This window comes from Ptychodera flava, chromosome 1 (genome assembly GCF_041260155.1).
Source record: "Ptychodera flava strain L36383 chromosome 1, AS_Pfla_20210202, whole genome shotgun sequence".
Taxonomy (NCBI): Eukaryota; Metazoa; Hemichordata; class Enteropneusta; family Ptychoderidae; genus Ptychodera; species Ptychodera flava.
This window is the reverse complement of record NC_091928.1, coordinates 35,769,541-35,790,818: the sequence shown is the minus strand read 5'-3', so window position 1 is coordinate 35,790,818 and position 21,278 is coordinate 35,769,541. Positions and strand designations below refer to the sequence as shown.

The following is a 21,278-nucleotide window of genomic DNA, read 5'->3' as shown; positions in this document are numbered from 1 at the left end:
CTCACATTACGAGACCGTGTGTTTTTGACGTTTCCGTGTGTGTTCAACAAAATGAAATTTCATAAATAAACCGCCTGACAGACCTTGTCGGGCTCACGACGCAGTGTTTTTCCTAAAAAAAACATTAATCATCTAACGCTTTTGTTGGGTTTGTCTAATTAGCACTATCTATACATCACGCTAAAAACTTTAAATAACGCTAATGTTTCTACCGCTCGTCTACCGTACACACTGAAAAGATACGGACTTTAGCGAAAGCGGTGAGATCTTGTTCTTGTTCTGCTTGTTGAGAACATTTTTGAGGAGAACTCGTATTTCAGTGATGGACGAAGCGACAGCGTCGGCGGACATGCAAACAGTGAGTGTTTAAGATTGTATGATATCAATCTACTCTCTATGCATTCTAATAAGGATGAAATTAGTGAGCCTGTTTGAATTTTGAACAACAATTGTATAAAATCTCAACTATGAGTAATTTTCATTTCTCTAGACTCAGAGCAAGCTGAATAAAATTATTTCCGGATCGACAGAGCGACTATATTATTTTACAACCTGCAACCACCGATAAATCATTTTGTGTATATCCGAAATTAATTTCCAACGCTGCCGTTACGTTGAATGCGTTTGAATCGACGGGCTCCCGCGCAGGCTCGATACTTTGGCTGAGAGAAGGAATTTTCTGAAGCAGAAATGAGGTTTTATTAACCCCTTTATATGTTCTTTAGTAGCGGCCTAGTGCGGCGTAGACTAAAGAACGCATTCATTTGTTAAATTACCAACACAGAAACTTCAAACCCTTAAGGTAGAACGCTCCCGGGCACAGATATCAAGCTTTTACAATTCTTTTCTGGTCTATCACTTGTGAGGCCTCATTTTAAAGCTCTTGAAGCAAGGAAATTTTCACAGTCTTAGTTTTTTGAAAATCGAAAATTTTATTTTTCCTTGAGTTAACTCAGGGATGGCGGCCATTTTGAATTTCAAATTCGGCAAATGCCAGGTAATTTGTTTCTCTAGTACCAAACTTTGCACGTGGACCCCTGATTTTGGCTCTTAATTTGGTAAGAGTATGGTTGAATTTTTATTGAGGAAAGTTTCAACAAAAGTTGAAGTCTTTCACTTTAGAGGCGCATATTACCTTGAAGCACAATATATGTTCAAAATGACTAGTTCTCTCGTTATCCACCCTCAGATCAATGCATGCATTAATTCATATTATCAGAACTCACTCTGTGTTCTTCTTGTGATATTCATTTGTACATCAGTTTAACACTGTATTTGATCTAGAAGATTTGTTGTCCTACTAACCATAGGCAAAAAAAAAAATATTGTGAAACATCTTATCGATGATGGAGCATGCGCATTACGGGCGACGAAGAGATGTAAAAGGAACGCGTTTTTTGTTTCGTTACAGACGGACATCTTTTTATCATGATATTGCGTAAGAAGACGTTTACCATAGAAGACGTGGTGAAGGCACACATAACAATATTAATTGCAGCATTATTGGCACTGATATCGTACGTGTCGTGCCAACTGTGCGCCGAAAGGTGGACATCGACGAATGATGACGCTTTGGTTTCGAGGCGAGAGTTCCTCACGTTCGAACACCAGCTTGAAGTCTCCAGCACATTCAGTATCATGGACTGCGATGAAAAGTGTCAAGGCATTGCTTCATGTCTAGTTTACAGTTACTCACGGAGTACCAGCACGTGCGTTCTTTACTCGAAGGAACCTCAATTAGGGCCTGGTATTGTCGAAAACGTCCGAACTCTGCCAAGATCATACTATCAGGTAAATTGTTGTTTATAAATCATTTGTTGTTTTGCTGCTTCACTACTAATCGTTATTTGCTGAAGCTAGTTGGATTTCAATTTAGGTCTGTCTATCACTTGGTTGTTTTGTTAGGTTAATTGCCGTCTTGTTTTTCACTCCGAATCATCGGTCTGTGTCCTCCTCTAAATTATATTGTTCAGATTCGTTAATAAATTTTACAATGTCGTTTTTGAGAGACAAACAAGCATGAACGACAGTAAAGAAATCGAGCTAAATAAATAAGGAAACCCAATCATTGTTAAATGTAAGGTATGTGTTTAATTAGTCCTCGAAAACGCTGCCACCGTACAGCTTTTTTTATCTGCAGTCAAACCATTCATGCAGAATATTAAATTGTTGAAAGACTGCATGGAAAGAGCAAAGTACACTAATTCATCACGTTCGACAAACTAAAATGAGTGGGTCTATAGAGAAAAAGTGGTTCTAGCACGCTGGAAGTGTAAGAACATCAGTGTAGGATCGATTTGTTCTCACACTCTGTCTTATCGCGCAAGTCAAATGTATTTTTCGCTTCTCTGCCCCTGATGTGTGTCACTGACGGCCCCCAGTGTTTTCAACATTGAAATAAAGTCACTGTAGTTTTCACAGCATTGATGGGGCATGAGAAGTATAATCCAGCATAGACTAAAAGGAAGGACAGTGAAGGACAAAGAAGGCGAAGCAGAAAACCTAATTAGGTGGTGAAACATTGTACTTTGTGTACGCAATTAGAAGAAGGACAACATTTTCAGCGCAGGATAAGATGTAGAGCAGTATTATTACCATACTCTGTAACGAAAATATTGTCCTTCTGCGCAATAACATTGTCCCAATTTTGCAGTGAAAATGCTGCCCTTCATAATATCTTGCACTGATAGTATTGTCCTTCGCCCACTTTTACTCTGACAGATGTTCTCCTTCACCCAATTGCCTGGTGAAATTACTGTACGTTGCCATATTCTGCATCATAACACGCCACATGCTCATTTAGTGTCACGATTCACCAGAATACGTCACGTGACGAGAAATAGATGCGTCTAGTCCCCACTGAATCGACAAAAGTGATGTCAGATGGTATTTTGGAAAGACTGTTTCTCTAGGGAAATAGGTTTAGACGAAATTTTGAAAAAGGCCAGTCACGTGACCATAGTGTCGTCTGCCAGCTTTGAAATTTCACGTTGGTTGACTTGTATATGATAACGTCCGGGATGAGCGACTAGCTTCTCTCTAAAACAGCAAGATTTTCCATTCCATCATTGTAGGAACTTTTACAACTCATCTACAAAAAGATTCAAGTGCAACTCAGGATGTTGCTAGGTATGTTCAGAATATTTTTTGAAGAAATTTGTACTACTGTTACCGCTGTGGGGAAATCGCCAAGTAAACTTGTCACAATGGATTGTTACGATGCATAATATCAAAACACATTAAAACTATAACATACATCAACATGAGCGTGTGGCGTGTTATAAAACACCTATAAACTGGTCTTTATTCCGGCTCTAACGCCCATCTACTACCCCTCTTGGCCGTGTGTTACCATAAAACACATCACCATACCCCTCGGCGTACGGCCTCTGGGAAGAGGGCCACTCTTGGTAAGCAGGACTGGCGCTGAGCCCTATTTTGCAGTGAAAATGTCCTTCACCCCACTGTAAAATGCTGGCCTTTAACCCATTTTGTTCAGATAACACAGTCCATCATCCTACTTTTAAGAGGTTATGCTGTCATTCAGTCAACTGAATACTGAAAACACTGTTCTCGTCATATCTGCATTGAGAAACATGTCCTTCACTGTCCTTCGTTTTAGTTTCACCCGTATAATTCCTCACACAAACGGGCTAACATGGAATATCTTACAGTCTTTCGAGAATTTCTGTCCACAATCACCTTCAGCTTTTGCGAAACAGAAATTCCCCAGCTCGTGTGAGAAATTCCGTCTCGACCCATTGGAACGTTGGATTGTGTTATTCTAGCACTCTATATATCTCCCCATCTTACCTTATGGCTCTATAACAAAGAGTTTTTAAAACTTGTAAAAATATGATTGTTCTTTTCACATCGATCTTCAATCTTTTTGCAGCTAATTATTAAAATCACCGAGGTTTGAAATGAGCTGTCTCAACAAAAGAAAAAAAATACAATAAACATCATGTGATACCATGTGATGGTTGACAGACCACGAACAATAAAAGTACAATGATGGTACCTCATTTAAATGAAATCCCAATCAAGTACCTTTCCAGTTCTGTCAGATAGGTCTCCAACGTACACATAACATTTTTCTTAAAAATCTTTTTAAAATAAGCTAATTATTTTAATAGTGACGCACTGCAAGTCAAGAAAGGACAGGACACAGGGCCAGGGTTAAATCCAAAAGATATGCCTTGTCTAAATATGTATGTCATTTTAAAATAATCTAAGGTTTAAGATTATTTGTGACAGTGCTGACTCTCTGACCCTTTACTTGCATATAGTTTCCCAGTCCTTCTAACGTAATCAAAACTTTATATTACAAAGTCGGCCATTTTTCATGAATTTTGTTTGATACGAGATACTACTTATATTGTTTGACATGTTGAAAGATGCTGAATGAATGGGTGACCATGCATATATTCGACCCCGGTTTTAGACACGATAAATGAAACCATCGCGAAAATGAATAAATGGTCATGACCATTAATTCATGTTGGTGATGGTTTCATTTAAGTTTTTTTTTCATTATTCTCTTCATTCCTCATCTGTGTCTATTTAGTGTGCGCCTTGAAAGTGAAAGACTTAAACTTTTGCTCAAACTTTCCATAAGCAATTTTTAACCATTCTCTTTCAATCTCAAGAATAAAAATCGGGTGTCACCCCGTAAATTTTGGAACTAGAGAAACAAATAATCCAAGCTTTACCGATATTTAAAATTCAAAATGGCTGTCATCCCTGTGTTAGCTCTATGGAGAAAAATAAAATATTCGAATTTGGAAAAACTAAGTTGGTGAAACGTTTTCTTACACCAAGAGCTTTAAAATGAACCCCCACAAGTGGTAGATCAGAAAATAATTGTAAAAGTTTGAGAGTCCGAATATCTGTCCCCGAGGCGCGTTCTATACCTTACTGTATCGACCCAATTCTGTCGACTTCAATGTGAGTTCAATAGGTTTACAACACAAAAAGCAGTTCCAATTCGGATTACCTGTTAGGAATACGGGAGGATTTTATCCATGTGTGCTCAGTGAGCTCTGAAATTCTATTAAGGATTGAGAAGCAATTACACCAACCCCGAGGACCGCTACAGAAGGTTTTTGTAATACCTACTTTTGCTTCACTAAACTCTGTTAATGAAGTTTCTGTTAAAGTCATTGAGTGTAAGATTTGATATTTCTCATCAGTGTAATCCTGTAAAACGTAACGTTGAGTTTATTGAAAACAACTTCTTGACACACAATCTCTGAAAGAAATACACGACACTGGTCTACCGTAAAATGTATCACTACGGACGGATTATATTTGCTTTAAATAAACAGAGTACGTGAGAAAAAATCACATACTTGAGTGGGTAGATATTTTCAAGGAGAAGTAAACAAAAATGCCTCAAGTGACTTACAAAGGTAGGTAGACGAGTAGGTTCATTCACACATACGTACGTACGTACATACATACATACATACATACATACATACATACATACATACATACATACATACATACATACATACACATACATACATACATACATACATACATACATACATACATACATACATACATACATACCTACATACATACATACATACATACATACATACATACATACATACATACATACATACATACATACATACATACATACATACATACATACATACATACATACATACATAGGCCTACATACATACATACATACATACATACATACATACATACATACATACATACATACATACATACATACATACATACATACATACATACATACATACATACATACATACATACATACATACATACATACATACATACATACATACATACATACATACATACATACATTACAGGGCGCATCGTTGGAGGGCGAAAGGGCTGTGATATTTTCATGATGCAATGCGACGGCGACAATGATACATACATACATACATACATATGTGATATCATTTATACCGATTTTGCTAAAGCATTCGATAGTATAAATCATAAACTTTTACTTCATAAGTTGACTTCTTTTGGTGTCCAGGGCACTTATCTGAAATGGTTTAATTCATATCTTGATAACAGGCTACACAGAGTGATTATAAAAAATGCTTTTTCTGAGTGGACTCCCGTCCTTTCGGGCGTTCCTCAGGGTTCTCACCTTGGTCCACTTTTATTTATTCTTTTCATTAATGACATCTCTGATAATCTTGTGTCGGATTCGTTACTTTTTGCCGATGACATGAAGATTTATCGTATCATTGATTCGGATAATGACTCTTTATTGCTGCAATCTGATATCGATAGAATTGTCAGCTGGTCCGACACTTGGTTATTGAATCTTAATCCTACTAAATGTAAAGTTCTTACTGTTTCATTGAAAAGAAATGTTCATATTTTCCCTTACAAACTCGACACTCATGCATTGAGTAGAGTCAGTAGCATGAGAGATCTCGGTGTTATTATTGACCAAAGATTATATTTTTGTGACCATGTAAATAACATGATTCAAGGTGCTAGAAAAGCTCTCGGTTTTATTATGAGGAATAGCCATTGTATTAACAGTGTGCACGTTTTAAAATTATTGTACTTTACCTTGGTAAGGTCTAAGCTTGAATATGCTTCTGTTATTTGGAACAGTATTAGTAAACACCAGTCTGATAGAATTGAAAGAGTACAGCATAAATTTTTAACATTTCTTCATAAAAGAATTACTGGTTTTTACAGTGATGACATTGACTCGTTGTGCAATATTTACAAATTTACAGTCATTAAAATCAAGGAGGACTATATTTGATTATATATTTTTATACAATGCATAAATGCAAAGTTTAATGTTAATGCTTTAGCTTCATTTTTTAGTATTCATGTACCAAGGTTTTCAACTCGGCGTACTACTTTGTTTCATGTGCCATTTGGTAGAGTTAATTGTGTTCGTGACTCTCTTTTTAGTAGAATTCCGAGACAATTTAATTTGCTTTTAAACGAATACAATGACATTGATCCTTTTTCTGTAAATTTAAATGGTTTTAAAAATGTTTTAAAACATTATTTTTTCAGTATTTGTTAAAGTTTGTTCGTCTTGTCTTCTTGCTTTAACTCTGTATCTGTATTTTTACTAACAGTCTTCCATAAATGGCCTCGGCTGTGGAAGTCATTATTAATAAAATAAAAAATAAAATGCGACGGCGAAAATGATGCGTAGCGAAACATAATACGGAAATTGCAACGATGCGAGGTGGTGCCAGAGCTCAATTGATGCGACTTGGAGGCTATCCAGCGCGGACAATCTTAAGGCGATACTTTATGCTATTTGTGTACTGTATCGTGACATATAACATATTACTGCTGCAATCTTCCTATTAAAGAGGCTGTCCATACACATTCCGTTAAGCATTCCTTGGAGGATCTAGTCTGCCAAAACTGAAATAACAATTTGACCTCTTCATCGGAGCAATTGTAGTCGCGATAACTACCGCGTCTCGCGGCAACAATCGGTCCGATGAAGAGGTGAAATTGTTATTTCAGTTAGGGCAAACGACTGCATCCAAGGAATACTTGATGGAACGTGCAGAGACAGACTCGTTCATAAGATTGCAGAAGAGGCTCTTTAAAAGGGGTTCAACCGGAGGAATACGCTTTATAATCTCACTGCCAAAATAGATGACCCCGTCTCGAGTTCCTCTTTGAACGACACTACAACTTCTCATCTGTATTAAAGTACATACCTACAACAATTACATCTTTAACCCTCTGAATAGATAGCCAGTGGCACCTGTGTTCGTTTTTTGACAGCGATACCCATGATGCATTTTGTAACATCTTCCTTTCCACAGAAAGCGAATACTTGCCCAGAATCCCGATGTGTCAATGGTACAACATGCAGTTCGGAGTGTGACGTCACTGGACATCTAATATGTACGTGTGCCGATGGCTTCTATGGTGCACACTGCATTAACCGTAAGTAAGGGATGTGCCTGCTCAAGTTTTTTTAAGGAAATGCGAGACAGTGAATTTGGTTCATTAAATTTACCTGCCAAAGGAAATTCACAACAGAAAAGCAATTTTATTCAGGTAGAACTCGCCTCGGGGACAGATATTTGAACTCTAAAACTTTTACAATTCTTTTCTTATATACCACTTGTGGGGTTCATTTTAAAGCTCTTGGTGTAAGAAAACTTTTCACAGGCTTACTTTTTCGAAATATGGAAATTTTATTTTTCTCCATAGAGTTAAGATGAGGATGGCGGCCATTTTGAATTTCAAATATCGGTAAATCTTGGGTTATTTGTTTCTCTTGTACCAACATTTGCACAGTGACCCCCGACTTTTATTCTTGATTTTGAAAGAAAGTGGTTGAAAGATTCCTTGAGGAAAGTTTTGAGTAAAAGTTTAAGTCTTTCACTTTCGAGGCACATACTACCTTAAAAACCGATCTTTGAACACCAGGTTATTTGTTAACACCGGCTTTTCTGTTGATGCAATTGTATCTATGTCTATTATGACGCAAATAATGCAATTGATTTATTACACGTACGCGAACAAAATAAAATCATTTTTTTATCTGTACAAACACAAACGTTTTGCGCTATCCATTTCAAATTAAACAGCAAATTTATGTGTTATAAGCTTCATGTAAAAGTGTATTTGGAAGCTATTTTGACCAATTTCAACCAGATGTCTTCAACGAATTAAGTTTATGAAAAAGACATTTGTACATGGTAGACGTAGTTATCGTCTAACTTTTTTCAAATACTGAACAGGAGACGGCAGTTGGAGTGAATGGAGCCCATGGAGCGACTGCATACCACAAATGAACTCTCCAGCGTGGCAGTGTGTCGGCTCTCAAACACGGTGGAGGGCTTGTACGGATCCCCCACCCGAGGGCGACGGTGAACCCTGCAATGGAAATAATACTACGAAGCAGTACTGTATACCCGAAAACGAGACATGCCCTAGTAAGTTGGCTGGCCAAAATATAACGACTTGGGTTTTCAGGTTTGCTTTCGCATGAATGCTGGTTTGGTCTCGGATTTAAATAAAGCTGGGCAGGAAAACTACCTTTAAACCGCTCTGATTAATATGACATTGAGATGACCCCCAACAGTGTTAACGTACAGGACGGTAAAAATCTTTAATTTGTGATACCAGTAAATTTAAACACGATTGGAACTAATTTGGGATAATTGGGTCTTCGTATTTTTCAAATTTCTGAAACGTGGTAGGTGCTCTATAGCTGAATGTTGCGATATTACAAATTACTCATAAAAACAAGTGTCTATTAAAGAAAAGCAGATGAGCTTATATTTGCAGATCAAACCGACATTACTTCAGCATCCAATTATCCTAAATTAATTCCAATCGTGTTTTTATTAAAGTGGCTTGTTCCTGTAATCCAGTATTTTGCACTCGCGAAGAGGACCCTCTTTTGTGTTCTTTAAAGCGACAGAGACCATTTTAAAGTTCCCAAAAGATGTCTTTATTAATGTGCATACTTTCTGAAAGGAACACTAGCTTAAACATTTTGGTGATTCGGTGTTGCTTCGTTCACACGCTAGGGTTGACAATCTGAAAAGTGCATAGGGTATTTCAACACGTTTGTGGAGCAGATCCTGAACTTGAAGTTGAGGTTCAAAACAAAAATAGGGGGAAATGATCAAAAGTTTACATCCACTGAAATTTTAAAGTAAAATGTTCTCGATCACAGATTCTTTCTACTCTTTGCGCGCTACGAAATATCGTGTGATTTAAATTACAGTAATGAAATGGTGAAAATCCTATATTTAACTTTCCTCGGTCCGGCTGTAAATGTTGTATGATTCAATAGTATATAAAATCATATCGAGGTCTCATTCAACTGTAAACAAAATGTACCCATACCAATGGCGATCACGTCCGTTTCTTTCATGTAGACACCTGTGATGAGATCCTGTCCATGGGGGCGAGCACATCGGGAGTGTACGGAATTAAGACATGCATGACGGGAAATTTCCTCGTGTATTGTGATTTTAGTAACGACGAGGAGGGTTGGGTAGTCATACAGCGACGTTATGACGGCAGTGTCGACTTCAATCGGTCCAGGCAGGATTATGCCGAAGGGTTTGGCCTCGTGACAGAAGAATTCTGGCTCGGGAATGATTACATAAGCGCCCTCACCGAGTGCGACGAGGGTAACGGCAACCTCTTTATTGAACTGGAGGACTGGAATGGGTCCACTGGGTACGTCTTGTATTACGACTTCCATGTGGCTGACGTGGAACTCGACTACGAACTGGGAGACACCCTCTGGAGAATTGACAGCGACATGACACTTCCGTTGTACAGAGTCGACCCGCTGGAAGAGCAGGTTGCAAGGAAGTTTTCTTCCGCACGTGAACTTCCGTCATGCGCAGGATACTACAATGGAGGATGGTGGTTTATTGCAGATGGCGAGGGAGAATGTGCGTTTTCGAACCTAAACGGGTAAGGTGTCATGTGACGAGCGAGAAACTTTAACCATTACGTTTGCTGTCCGAGGAATAAAATAAAATGTGAGGAGAGCCTGGAGAGCTCGGTGTTGACAACACAGAATACAGAATTCATGAGCTCCTGACACAGCATTCGGTTACAAAACAAAGATCAGAGGGGTCACTTTATTCTTGAAGCTCTTTCAAAACTTCAATTTTCGGTGTTATAATGTACTCAGTCGCCATGACTTATCATATCTAAAACCAAATATCCCTTAAGAGTATTTCTAAATTACTGTTACGAAAAAGATTGAAAATTACACGCTTCTCTATGTAATAATGATGGCAGCTTAAGGCTAAAGTCTGGATTTGCTGTATCCTATGTATAATTCAAAGAGCTGTCACGGTCCAGCAGATCTACCTACAGAACAAATAATTAGATGTTATCCCAAACTGAATATACGGGAATAATATACTTATCACACGCACAAGCAAAGAATTTGTTATTTTAATTTCGCAAAATAACTGGACTTTTCCATTATGATTCCACCTTTAATCTTTTGAACTACTTTGGAACCATTTCTAGTCGTCAGTCGTGTGAGTGAGGAGCGGCGCTTACGTTCAAGTACGGGGCGAATACCAAACGATCCCTCTGTCTATGCGTGCTTTCCGATATCAAAAGGCATAGAAATTTATCTCAAACAAATACATTTAGGCAATTTTTCGAGAATAAAATTCGAATGAATCTCAAAAACCGTGCTTGAAATGGTACCGGAAACCCATGGTAATGCGACAAGCTTCGAGTTTGTTGCTTCCGAAAATTATTCGTGTAAGGTGCATCCACAAACACATCTGGAAGGGAGAATTAACGGGGGGACTTGAAAATATCAAGGTTGTGTTAGGGGTCACTTGAAAGGATTTGGGAACTTAAAAGTAGGGGTACTCGAAACAAAACTGTCTGTGAGTGATATGAAATATGTGTTGGGTTGTCAATTGGGTTGTCAATCTATGGTTTGGCTAATTTTTGGGTGGTTTTGTTTAGTGTATCCACTGCAGTCTCTTATTAGTTCAGTCAAAATAGGGTTAGACCCACCACAAATTGCAACAGAATTTTTTTCTTCGGAATGCATTTTAGAGAGGGGCCCAGAACAACATATTAAAAGTTTACTCGAATCCACCTTGGGGAAATATACCTAATTTGCATAAATCAAATATGGCGGCCAACCATCCGACAAAATAACATAATTGGCCATATATCACATGTTAAACAAGCTATTTCAGTGATTTCAACATCTGACGCTAGTAATTTGGCTCGGGGAATCATTTTGGAGGTATAATTTTTTATATAGGCACTTCATTAATTTGCATAATTGAAATATGGCGGCCAACATTCCTACAAAATACATTTTCAGTCATATACCACGTATTAAACAAGCTATTTCAGTGAATTTAAAGTTAAAATACAATTCTTTGGCATGAACGAACGATTTTCGAGATGCAATGATTTGCATTGGCACTTTGTTAATTTGCATAAATCCAATATGGTGGCCAACATTCATACAAAGGCATTGTCTGTCATATACCACGCATTAAACAAGCTATTTCAGTGATTTTAAAGTTTTAATATTTTTCTTTGTGTATGAAGAAACACTTTGAGTGGTTCAATTTTCACAAAAGCCTTTGATAATTTGCGTAAATTAAATATGGCTGCCATATTAATGCCCATTGCTTAATAACTTCTGATATAAATAAGGGTTTGATATAGTTTTTAGCACTAGGAATCTATCAAGAAGAAACTGTTAATTGTCTTTGGACATTTATTTTTAAAATTTTGATTTTTCTATATATGACGACTGTTAGTGATTGTTAGCCTTTCGAATAATATATTCTCTTTCCGAATGTAACATTTGATTCATCTGTGTATGGCATTTTTGTAAGCGTTGTATTCATTGCTTCGCTTCGATATAGTTTGTGTGAGATGTATGATAGCGTGTGTGCTAGCGTGAGTGCTTCACGAACTCTACGGCGAGTGCAGAGGGCGCAGTCAAAAATTGTAACATCCTTAGCTCGGTTATTGAACCAATCTTTTTTAGGATTGGGGATTTAGTCGAGCGGTTTGTCTGTTGTCCTCTGCGCTAGGTGATTAGGTGCCGTGCGTTGTGGGTTCGAGTCCCGGTTGATACCATCGTATTTGTATAGGTGTTTAACACTGTACAGTGTCAAAACATATAATCTGTAATGTTTACTGTTAAAAAAGACGTGTTCAAAATCTTTAGTTGTTAATTTAGATAGTACCCCCCTCTTATGGATGGTGCATCTTTATAAGATCCCCTAGATGATAGGCAAGAAGTCATCACACATAACAGCAAAAATAGAATAAACACAACAAAGCTAAAAAACAGAAAAATGATATGACCGAAATACAAAAAAACGTCATAATACGCACAAAGTAAACTTACCACTATTGTAAACAATGTCAGATTCATAAAAACTTTATGGATACAAAAACTAACAAAAACTGAATACTGCATGATTTAGCAAAGGCTTACAATTAATCAAAACACAGAATCCAACTATTACATAATACAAACAAATACATCATGAGTCGTTTTTCCAAGTGTCATTTTCCAGATGCACATGTCAGTATCGTGTAACAGATGGAATCTGTTGGGCTGATGAGTTGTTTGAATTAATTTTAAACGTTTTCTAAGCATGCGGTTTTCAATTTTTGTTAGTTTGTTTTTTGATCAAGTTTTTAAGAGTCTGACATTGTTTGCAACAACGCTACGTTTTAATTTGTCTGTATTGTGTCATTTGTTATTTTTGGTCACATTATTTTTTTGTTTTTGCGTTTTTATTATCTTTGTTGTGTTTATTTTTATTGTATTTTTGCTGTTATATGTGATGACTTCTTGCCTATCATCTAGGGGGATGTGCAAAGATGCACTCGTCCAAAAGAAGGGGGTTCAGTCTTAATTAAAAACTAAAGATTTTTGACGCGACTTTTTTAAAACAGTAAACATTAACGATTACATGCTTTGACACTGTAGAGTATAAAATACCCATAAAAATCACAAATAATGCCGTCCACAGATGAATCAAATGTTATAGTCATAAAGAGATTATCATTAGACAACTAACAATCATTAACGGTTGTCATATATAGAAAAATCACAAACTAATTAAAATTGCATGGCTTTCTTACATCTCAATTATAAACGCACATCAACATATATGTATTTTAATCCGTTCGGAAGTCAAATATGTAAGTCTACCAAATTCGCTTTAACACTCTTTTCAAAATACAATATATTTATGGAGTATTTTAACAATTTCAGGTATCACAGACACCTGGTAAAATAAACTTTTATTCTTAAATGGATCGTTATTGTAAGTAAATTACTAGTATGTTTTCCACATTTCTAAAAATAAATGTTTAAGGACATGAGATGGAGCTGCACGTTGCCAACACAGTTTTTTTCAAAGGAATATTTCTTGTCTAAGATGACAAGGAAACCCATAGAAACTATTTTGTGAAATGTAATACTTCACTTGAAACAAGAGTATATGTAGAAAAAAACGACAATTTTATTTTTCATTATCTATCCTCATTCTAAAATGGCATGGGCTGAAAGACTGACATTCAAAAAAGTGCTTAAAATCATGATTAGCAAAATAAAAATGCCTCTTATTCAAAATGTAAGAATTGTATTGCAAAACAAAATAGTAGTTTTGTTATATAGCATTTAAAGAACATAATGTGAAAATTTCAGAAAGTTTGACCCAGCCAGACTGGAGTTAAATTCTTTGGAAATCTTAAAATTTGGATATAGGGAAGCAGGAAATCGGGTGATTTGCATACATTTGCAAACATTAATACTTCTATATAATGCAACTTACGATTGCTTGTCAACCTAAAAGGTGGACCTAACCAATTTTTAATCTTGGATTAACAAATTAATCAAAATTGGATGAATATTTGCAAACAAAAAACTTTGAGCAAAATACGCTGTGTTGGGTGCAATGCCTTCTTAACAATACAATGGGTTTTTTTACCTTCTCGTGTCTATTTATAGACAGAGAAGGTATTAGAGTTGAAAACCAATATGCTGCTGTCAAGAACTTCCGTCTGTCAAGACTTCCGTCTGTCAAGATCCGTTGACGTCATGCCATTGTGATGGGTCATATCATAAACTGGTGGGGGTGTTCATGGCTCAGGTTGAGGTGTGGGAGAACGATTTTGAGCTATGACAAAAATCAAAAGGGACTTAGCGGCATAGCCACAGTGTTAAGCCTTTCTCCAAGGTTTCTTAGTTGACTACAATCTATTACAGACTACTGAGCTTACGTTAGGGGTACTCACTTTGTGTTTGCTCACTCTGTGAGCGCTAGTGTTTGGTACTGAGTTGCGTGGATATCCCCTCATGGCCTCACGTGATCTGGGCCTGTTGCATAATCTGCAGAGATGATCATATGCCTCCGAGTCTGAAAACTGTCATTGTGTAAGCCTGTCGGCATTTTCCTTGCATTTTTTCTCATTTAATTTTGCAAAATATCGGCGAGTACATCAATATTTCAAGATAACCCTTTCTTCCCAATCGTTTCCTGGAGTTTCAGAGTCATATGAACGAAAATGAGTGAAAGTTTTAGACAGGAAAATCGGACGTCGGCCATGTTCAATGTTTACAGTACTATCATAAGTTTACGTGGAGGAATTAACCAACAAACACAGGAGTGTTCATGATGCCCGCCCTCTAGAGGCAGACCCTCCTATATGAAGTACCATATTTGATGCTTGTGGAAAGCTTGACCACACAATGGAGCATTTAAACTTTTAGAAAATGACAAACTGAATAAGAAGGTATTCAGAAAATGTCAAATACTGAGGAAAAATGCGCAAATATTCAAAATAAACAGGTTAACTGACTGGTCAGCTATAAAAAACAACGAAAATGTTTATGATCAAAAGTTTTTGAGATGCGCACATTTTAACAAATACAAAAATTATTAACATTATAAATATAAGACCAAACTATTTTTTCAGGGATGGGACAGGTTGGAAATGAGGGGTGAGAGACAAAGGCACTCCTATTGCTGCATGTGGATGCAACCACACCATTTCATTTACAGCATACTTATGCACTGTGTTGTGTTCAAGTTCCATATTGTACTGACTGTCATACAAGGATAACATAAGCAAATCAAATCAAATTAGAAAAGGATCAATGCTGTTGTGTGGATTTTGCTGAACATGGCTGATATTTCGCCCTATATATTTGGTATCCAGCAAAGGCATATTTTGATGTAAAGTCAAAATTAACACTACATTGCTGACAATATATTTTACCGTTTCTGCATGAATTTTTCTTTTTTAAATTATAGTATATTAGTACTTCAAACAGATTAACAGTTATCGTGATGTCACCCCATAATTTTACATCACAAAGACTGTAATTCTGCCAATTTTTTTTTGTTTTTCAGTCATTTTATAAATTTTGCACTGCACAAGATGATTGAACAAATTGCAATGTTTGAATTTGTAAACTCAAAGAATAAAAATCCTTTGGTCACAAATTAAATTATTTTTTGAAAAGAAATTTACTCTTAAACACTTTTAGCATATATTCTTTACACGGTCATGTATTTCAAGGAAAATATGCCTATTAAAAACTGTAATTTCTTCACTTTCAATTTTTTTTCAATGACAATTATCAGCCATGAGGTTATACAAAGACAAGACCAGATAAGCGTTTTTCATCATTTCCACAGGACTCTTTGGAAAATCCATTAAAAACAGTTAAAAGTGACTGGAAATGATCACTTGGTATACATTTAATTTACAGATGCCATCAGGTTGTGTATTTCACATGCACTCAGGTCAGTAGGGAAGTGCGTCATTACTATTTTGGACTGTTAATTCTTATTTCTGAATTGTTTAACTTTTTCCACATTGAACTATCTTTAGGCAGTTTATTACTGTAGCTTAGAATTTTTTTTGATTGAATCATCTTTTGGGTTCTGTGGGTCCATATCCCACCACACTACCCCTACATCATCAACTATTTACCAACAACTCCATGCCAACAACCAATTACCTGACTGGCCACACATTAGAGAAGGTACAGCGTCATTGACGGTATTTTTCTTAATATTCCTATTGCTAAAAACTCTTCCATAATCCTATTTATATAAGAAGCTATTTGGGTATTAATTTGGTGGCCATATATAATTTGTGAATATTATCAAAATGTCTTTTTAAAACGTTGAACCGCCAAAGGCGTTTCTTCATGCTCAAGAAATATATTTAAACTTCAAAATGGCTGAAATAGATTGTTTAATACATGACATATGACAGAAAATGTCTTTTGTAGGTATTTTGGCCGCCCTTTTGGATTTATGCAAATTAACAAAGTGCCAACGCAAATCATTGCACCCCAAAAATCGTTTTTCCATGCAAAAGAAATATACCTTTAACTTTGAAATCACAAAAAATAGCTTGTTTAACCCTTTGACTGCTGTAATTTGTACATCAAAATTTTAATGCAATGTAATTCTCACACTGAAACATACCTTTGAGGAACAAAAGTCCAGTGTTGCGTACAGACAGAAAGATGCCCAATCGCATACTCAATGTCATAATAGTAATTTATGTCTTAGTATCGGTCAACCGGGTGATGTTATCAACCGAAATACCCTTTAGAGTAGAGAATACACAATTATTTGTCACGCATCACATTATTTATTATCAGTTTAAGTTAGTTGTTTTTAGGGCTTTTCATCCTTTCTTGTCGACAAAACACGGCAAAAAATCTCACTTAGCCCTGCAGTGAATCGCGAATTCTGAATAAAGCAGAGGTCTGATTCTTCTATTCGCAGGAAGTACATACACGTTGACAGGGGAGAGCAACCCGTCGCCACTGAGGGTATAATTTGGAGTTACTGGAACGATGGCCCACTCTCTCTGAAGGCAACTCAAATGAAAGTCCGCTAAGAACTGACAATATCTTTCATACAATGACTTTCTGATTTTTTACATGAGCTTCTTCGTATACTTCGTATACTTCGTATACTTCGTATATAAAATATTTCTTCATTTGTAGCCATTTATGCGAATCAATAGTAGTTTGATTATTTATCAGTTCATTTTGCTGTCTGAATTGTCTAACATATTGTAATAAATTGCCATTTTTGCATTCTTATCTGCCATGTTTTTAAAAGGTACTTGTTCTCGCTACGGAGTTTAGGTTCCGTATCTTTGTCGGCCCTAGTTTTAAAAAAAACCCAATGCTAATGCATTGCCCAGGGCGGAAAAAAGTATGTAGGGTCTGAGGGTGTGTTCAGATAGTGATACATAAATCTCCGTCACGGTCTAAATTTTGTGTATAATCCGTTTAGGTCGGTCCTTGGCCAAGTTGAAGCCTAACCAGTTGGATGGAGAGAGGTTGACAAGTGACTGGTGCTACGTTCACACTCAGGCCCCTGCCGCTTCTGGGCCTGGCTAGGATTGTGATAACACAAAACACACTTTCGTCCGCGTTCACACTTTAATCTCTTGCAGCTCAGTCACTTATCGACCGCTCTCTTGGCCAACCGCCAGGATGTCAAATTCGCCCCGGGCCGACGTAAACCGTTCAGGCGCACAATTTAGAACCGTTTGCAAATTTGTGGCGATTCTGAACCTCCCTCAGACCCGACATACTTAAGGCCAGCTCATGGCCGACCCAGGGAAAACATTGCGCGTTAAATATGTGATTTAAAAACCAGGGCTGCCCCAGAGCCGACTTCAACTCTGTAGTGTGAATGCAGTATGAAAGGCTGGAGATCAGCAGATTATTCTTCTGATCAGTAGAGCTAAAATCACTATTCAATAATATAACTAATCATGTTCGAAACGTAGCGTGAAGCAGGTCAGAGGTCAGTGGAAGTAAAAGTAACAACATTTAACCAAATGAATACATACGGAATTGAACAATGAACAGAACACAAAATGACTGAAAGATCAACTTATCACGTTTAGCCTCAATAATCAAATGGACAATAAAACACATTACAATATACTTACATACTGTCACTGGGGATACCTATGCTATCAAAAGATCTGAGTTTTGAGGATAAGGACGACAAAATACATAATACGTTTTTTTTAAAATTATCGTTGAAATCTATTTCAAGAGTGGTGCTTTGTGATATTTTCGGGATTGGTATTTCACAGTAGCGAGAACAACAAAATAATTTAATAAGGTCCGGTCATTCAGTCTTAATCGAAAGTGAATGACGCTCAAGATGATTGCAATCATAGCCTTACACAATGTAAGACCACTCCTCATAATTGAAGGGTAAACCAATTTTTAAAAGAGAAATGAACACTTTTGAAAGTTATAAATTGAAAATGTCAATATTCTATGTCTTTAAAAATCAGATAAGCAACATAGGCCTATATGCTGTTAGAGTTATTCTCTTCTAAAGGCTAGCGCGTATGTTTCCAATGGGAAATTTATATAAAGATTAACTTTTGAGCTGAATTTATCACTTTTTGTACACTAGGGTCATCACACTGACGTCACATCTAGTTCATTAGATTCAGAGTCACAAACCGGCCGAGGTTCAGGGTTTCCTGTCAGTCCGAAAACTCCTCGATACCCCTGGATGTTGCCCGTATTCCCCGGGTCTGGATTCCTGAAAAGTGTGACCATGGCCACGATGTAGAAAACACAGGATGTTCCCTTAAGAAACCCGAATAAGCCCATCAACTTGTATCTGTAATCAGGCAGATCGTAGAGGAGACAGGCTCCGCGTTGTCCACACGGTGTCTTTCCCCACAGGGTGCAGGCAGAATCGATGAGAATTCCCGTATACAATGGTGACGGCATGGAACCTGTGTAGACAAGAATATTACATAAATCCGCAGATACATTCATTTTAATATAAAACCTTTCACACTTTAGACTACGGGCGTAAAAATACATTTTGTGCGCGATGACTGACTTCGATGTAAATGTTAAGCATAGTATCTTTTGATAAAAGAAATGGTTCGGACTGTTGTTGTGAAAAATGAAAATTGTCACGGCATACGACCGTTGTGAAAACACAATAATCGTAAATCAAAAAGTCACGATTGGTACACTGCCCCAAAACAGTTTGACAACTTGCAAAATGCTACGGCTACCTGAATGACTATTTAAACGTGCTTGCTAATATTAACGCTCGTAAAGAAGAACAGCAGAGAGTAAGCGAATTCCAGACTGTTCAAAAGGACTAGTCTGTTGTAGTTGTGTGCAGTGTATGACCAGTAGATTAAAAAAACATCATGTACTTTATTCAAACAGGCTCCCAATGCAGATCGATGCAACATTAAAACATATGCTTTCCTCAAGGTATGCCAAACAAGGTGTACATATCAATCAAACTTTGCCGATTACTGAAAATTGAAAACGTGATGATGTTGATTTATTGAATGCTCGTAAGTATATAGCATGGAAATTGATAATTTGCCTACCGAATAATTGAGTGACGACAGCTCTGAATCCCATCGCGTATGGTTTATCCGTTGGAGATACGCACCTGTGAATTTGAAAACATGAAGAATCCATGATTTGTGTCTCTCTTGAGTGTGTATCATATTTTCGCTACCGTGATACCCCGGATGTTAATTAATTTCCTTATATGGAAGAAGGTAACACCTTGTGACTTAGCATACGGTATTTTGTAGTGAAATCGAATGCAATAAATACAGTTAAAACATCACTGTTCTTGGTAGTTCGTTAACATTATGTCAACACACTTTACCGAACTTTATGATCATTTTAGGTAGCAATATTTTCCTGCTCCTTGTCTGTGACTTTACTAATCAAACCATGTACGTTCATATGGGTTTTTAATCTGGTCTGTAGCTCAGCAACTGTTAATACGATCCCTTCCAATCTGCACTAATCACACTTACCACAGAATTATCATCACATCTAAGATTATAACCATTGCCAACAGAGTTCCGAAAATCCCCGACAGAATGGTGAATATTATCAAGTCTCGTTCACATGGCTTCGAACATGTTCCTTTTGAAGCGCTTCTTTCCTTAACGTACACTTTCAGGTTTCTGTGCTTTCCAACGCATACACACTCTTCGAAAGTCTTACAAGAACATGGATAAAGAAATGAAAATAATTCACACTGGGGAAACTTTTCGAGTTAGACTTCTCGTAGAACAGATAAAGGAGTAACCCAAAAGGATATACATGACGACCTCTAGTCTTTCAATAGTTTGAAACAAGTTTGATTTAGTTAACGTCTCTACTAGTATGAAATGCAAATATGCTATTTACGCTTTGTGTTTTCAAGATCGTGGAGGTGTTTCAAAAATGAATTCGTGTTTCACCTTTTCAAGGATTACTACGAATAAAACACTTTACATAGATTCAGGCAGCAGGGAATCAGTGCACGCCGTTTAATGTTTTAATATAGGCAGAACGTCTGAATAGTAATTTTGCTTACATAAAACCGGCACTGAAATGTATTGTCTTTTTATTGATTGAATTTCCGTAGTCTTTGATGAAGATATTATTTCGTGTCTCCGAACCTGCCATGATATGCTGTCATGAATGGGGAAGCTATTGCAGGCTTAGGGTGCAAGATAATGTACATGGCACGACAGTGTTTGGATGATTAAAGATTATGTACCTTATTAAAGTTGGAAACCCTACAACCAGCGTGGCAAGCCGAGTAGTATGTGACGTCATCAGAGCCGCAAACAGGGTTGTATCGTTCTGGGCATGCACATTGTGAATTACATGTCGAACCGAGATCCATTTGTGTATGAAAATTTGGTTTCGATGCCGTGCTGGAGAG

General features: G+C 37.0%; 1 protein-coding gene across 1 annotated transcript; it reads left to right on the top strand.

Annotated features, from left to right (window-relative positions):
- The first annotated feature begins 1,358 nt into the window (after window positions 1–1,358).
- LOC139136147 (ryncolin-1-like) lies at window positions 1,359–17,634 on the top strand. Its single transcript, XM_070703909.1, has 5 exons — window positions 1,359–1,791; window positions 7,827–7,950; window positions 8,754–8,948; window positions 9,903–10,452; window positions 17,313–17,634. Exons 1-5 carry the CDS (start codon window positions 1,429–1,431, stop codon window positions 17,425–17,427), a joined length of 1,347 nt encoding a protein of 448 aa, XP_070560010.1. The 5' UTR covers window positions 1,359–1,428; the 3' UTR covers window positions 17,428–17,634.
- The last annotated feature ends 3,644 nt before the right edge of the window (window positions 17,635–21,278 follow it).